This window comes from Camelina sativa, chromosome 17, assembly GCF_000633955.1.
Source record: "Camelina sativa cultivar DH55 chromosome 17, Cs, whole genome shotgun sequence".
Classification (NCBI taxonomy): domain Eukaryota; kingdom Viridiplantae; phylum Streptophyta; class Magnoliopsida; order Brassicales; family Brassicaceae; genus Camelina; species Camelina sativa.
The window spans coordinates 6,080,683-6,085,287 of record NC_025701.1 but is presented as its reverse complement, the minus strand read 5'-3'; the positions used below and the strand labels follow the sequence as shown (position 1 = coordinate 6,085,287).

Sequence of the window (4,605 nt, the reverse complement as noted above, 5' to 3'; positions counted from 1 at the left end):
ATAATCAATTACGGATTTAAACTTACTATCCACATACTACGATATAAGTGTTTTGAAAAAAACTACGGTCTTCATAAAATATTATGGATTCAAAGTTCAAAAACTCCTTGCGCATAAGCAATTTAAATGCTGTAAGAGATTGTAATGACTTATAGGAGTCTACCATATCAACATAGATAATACATCAATTTCTTGTAAATAAATGGAAAAAATAAATAAGAATAAAAATAAATCTGGAATTGAATAACTGTACCGGTTGTAACGCACACTAGATCTTGTTGTTCAACTGAAAAAAATATAAATAACAAACCCTAAATACACGCAAGAATGAGTTGTACCGACTAGTACGTACCGGGAACTTCACGGTCGAGCCAATTAAAATAAAATCTCATTCTCTGAGTTCTTTTTAATTCTCTAAGTCCTTTCTGCATATGCCACTTGTACAATTGTACACTCCATTTTAACGTTTCAAATTTCGTCAAATTTATTTTGTTTTTCTTTTCGTTTTCTTCTCGCATTTAAGAATCTTCACATGGACGATAATTCCTTGTATCATATATGGAAATATTCAACTACTTTTAAACGAGACTACAATTCTCGATAAGACTACGTACGTTACGTTCCTTCATGTTTCTTTTTCCTGAAGTCAAAGAAAAAATATTCATACGTAGAGCTCGATTCGCATGGTTTCGTCCGCGTCCAACGGTTCACGAAGTTATTTCCTCTACATAAAGAAATATTTCTATTCTCGTTTTAAGGATTCATCTTCGTTTTTTTTTTCTTTTCCAAGTCAAACATCTTCGTTCAAAAGTCAGGTTTAAACATCAGAAACTCAGAAGTATTCGGAATGATATAATAATGGGCCTGTATCTACTAAATATTTGGGCTTAATAGACATTGCAAAATTAGGCCTTAATTTAATTTTGGGTCGGACAACACACATATACAATCACATATACACAAACGAATCATGAAGAAAATATTTTTAAGACATTCATTTCATGAAATGAAACCCAAGTATGTCTCAAACACAATACTTCTCCAATTGTATGAAATCAAACCCAAGTTTCTACTTTCGTTAATTTTGTGTGTGTAAGTTCAAATATTGCCTGTCCAAATTAAACAATGATTAATTATTTTATAGATTATTGAACAGAAGTATAATAGTATCAATATTCATGTCATATAATAGATTCAATATTAAAGATACGATTTTATCTTATTTTGATTATATTATTTAATATTAAAATAATGATATAATTTTCTTCTAGCAATTAGTAGTAATGGATACAGATTAATTTGTCACAATTGTGTAGCAAATTTGCGACAAAAAGTTATTACGGAGAAATTTACGACGATGTTATAGTTACTAAATTTATTTGTAACAAAGCTGTCACAAATATTTTTTTTGCTACAAAATATTTGTTATACCTACAAAATATATAGTAACTAAACATGTCAACTTTTGTAGTGTTCAAAATAAGCACCATTACACATTAAAAGATTTTCTTTCACCATATTTGTTTGTAAGTATGATTTTCCTATCTACTCTCTCGTCAGTTTGAATACGCAGTACTTGAATGAACCCATTGTTAAGTTTATGTTAATAAGCCAAATATAAATATTAAAATTATGGTGTAAGTAAAGCTAATGAGACAGAAAATTGATAGGGCATCATCCACTTTTGTCTGTCCCTATAGTTTTTATATGAAAATAGTTGATGAGGGCTAATTTGTGTTTTTGTGTCGGTGGGATCTGACTTCTATACAGCAGTCCGGCGAATTTGGATTCTAAATATAATAATGGCAATATTGGCGCAATGAGTTTAAACATGTTTGTTCATGGAAACTCGATTTCAATTATTTTGTTGATAGGATGAGGAGTGCGGACTATAGGTTATTAATTTGTATTTACATGTTTGAGCTTAAACATTTCATTATAACACTCACTCCACAGACTACACAACACAAAGCTGTTGAATACGTTTCTTGTCAAGGGGAACAAAACTATGTCTTATAATGAAATGTTGAATACGTTTTCAAGATCCATTTTTTGAAAAACCAAGAATTCATATCGTTATACTGTAGACATGTGACATCCAAAAATCATGATGACATTACAGTTTAAGACAAATTTAAGTGGATATGAAAATTGGAAAAAATGGAAAAAAGAATCTATGAAGGATAATATTCCTTTAACAAAGCGAAAACATCCAAACATTTGTGTTTACAACTTTCATCTTTATTGAGGTAAAAAAAAAAAAAAAAACTTTCATCTTTATTTTTGCATCATATCATTATTCATCATAACCAATGTATAGTAGGGTCTTGTGAAAAAATGGTTTTTTATGCAATTGTAGAGGGTCTTGGTGAAAAAATGTTGTATAAAATGGTTTTTTATGCAATTGTAGAGGGTCTTGGAGAGGGTGTTGTATTGGTTATAAAAAATGTATAACCAATTGCATAATTATATTAGTTATAATGCCTATCTCCTAGTTTTTATTTTATTTCAAAAATCTGTCTATAAGGATTCTATATCAGATATTATTTGCCCTCTTTATCAAAAAAGACTTTTGTCGTATTCATAATCCAATAGAGTAATTATCAACGTAAAGTAATGATAACATGAATGCATTTCATATCCTATCATAACAATTAACAAACAAGTAGCGACAAATTAACAATTAACAAACACTTACGCATCAACAAAAGAAAAATAACAAAAATGTCGAACCTACCCCTAATCCGCCATTAACAACCGACACAAGAAAGCCCTTCTATTTCACACTCTCTCTGTCTCCACTCACCACTCCACACACTCCACACTTACACAACACAAAGCCTCAAAAATGTCATCACTGCGTCTGCGTTTATGTCTGCTTCTACTCTTCCCAATCGTGATTAGCTGCGTCGCAGTCGCTCTCACTACTGATGACCTCCCCGCGTTTCGCGAAGCTCCGGCGTTTCAAAACGGCAGAGAATGCTCCAAAACGACATGGTCACCGTCGGATCGCGAACACAACCCTTCCCTCATCCACATTGCGATGACTCTAGACGCCATCTACCTCCGTGGCTCAGTCGCCGGAGTCTTCTCCGTTCTACAACACGCTTCTTGTCCTGAAAACGTTGTTTTCCACTTCATCGCCACTCACCGCCGTAGCCCCGATCTCCGCCGCATAATCTCCTCAACGTTCCCTTACCTAACCTATCATATTTACCATTTTGACCCTAACCTCGTCCGTAGCAAAATCTCATCCTCCATCCGTCGTGCTTTGGACCAGCCTTTGAACTACGCTCGGATCTACCTCGCCGATCTCCTCCCTATCGCCGTACGCCGCGTCATCTACTTCGACTCTGATCTCGTAGTCGTCGACGACGTGGCGAAGCTCTGGAGTATCGATCTTCGTCGTCACGTTGTCGGAGCTCCGGAGTATTGTCACGCGAACTTCACTAACTACTTCACTTCAAGATTCTGGTCGAGTCAAGGCTACAAGTCGGCGTTGAAGGGACGTAAGCCGTGTTACTTCAACACCGGAGTGATGGTGATCGATCTCGGGAAATGGAGAGAAGGGAGAGTCACGGCGAAGCTTGAGACGTGGATGAGGATACAGAAACGACATCGTATCTACGAGTTGGGATCTTTGCCTCCGTTTCTGCTTGTTTTCGCCGGAGATGTTGAGCCGGTGGAGCATAGGTGGAACCAGCATGGCCTTGGTGGTGATAACTTGGAAGGGCTTTGCCGGAATCTGCATCCGGGTCCGGTGAGTTTGTTGCATTGGAGCGGGAAAGGGAAGCCATGGCTAAGGCTTGACTCGAGACGACCTTGTCCGTTGGATTCGTTGTGGGCTCCTTATGATCTATTTCGTTACTCACCGTTGATCTCTGATAGCTGATGATGGTCAAATAAACATATCGGACGGTGGAGGAGGTAGAAGGAGACATGGACGTGTTTTGTGCCGAACGTCGATGAAAGCCACGTGGCAGATGATCGAAGATACGTTTGATCTAACGGTGGCAGCCAAGTGGAATCAAATGAGAAGAAAAGTCAAAGAAGAGAGTTTGTTAGATTCTTCTGCAACTAGTTGTCTTTGATATGTGTAAGAAGAGTTTATGTAACGATGGGTTACAATAAGATGTGTCTCTTTCTTTATTGTTTACTTCAATTTATAATTCATTATTGTAGTTCGAAGAATCAAAACATTGTACTTGACAGTTTACAATATAGGTTTAAATTACCAAAAATGAGTTACGTTGATGTGCTGAAATATTTGGTTTTCGAAATTTGGTTGTACAGATCTAATTATAACATGGCATCATTTACGGAAAAGTAACCACGTTTTTTGTCTGAATTTACGTGAACGGAAAGTTTTATGTATAGTATTTCTCTGTCTCATGAAGATTGATGTTTTGAGACTTTCACACATATTAAGAAAATTTTTAGTTTTTATTTGTTAATTAATTTATAATTATTTTTTGGTAGAGAGAGAAAATATAAACTAATAACAATTCAAAAATTTTAATATTTTAAATGATTACTTCTTGAAATTTGCAAAACATCAATCTTTGTGGGACAAAAATATATCCCAAAATATCAATCTTTGTGAGA

The 4,605-nt window shown here is 35.2% G+C and overlaps 1 protein-coding gene across 1 annotated transcript; it reads left to right on the top strand.

Moving 5' to 3' along the window:
- On the top strand, positions 2,681 to 4,211 carry LOC104755608 (probable galacturonosyltransferase-like 3). Its single transcript, XM_010478018.2, has one exon. The coding sequence runs from the start codon at positions 2,849 to 2,851 to the stop codon at positions 3,890 to 3,892; it is 1,044 nt and encodes a 347-aa protein (XP_010476320.1). The 5' UTR covers positions 2,681 to 2,848; the 3' UTR covers positions 3,893 to 4,211.

Coding starts and splice junctions, on each gene's coding strand:
- LOC104755608 (XM_010478018.2), top strand. CDS start 2,849: ATGTCATCACTGCGTCTGCGTTTATGTCTGCTTCTACTCTTCCCAATC.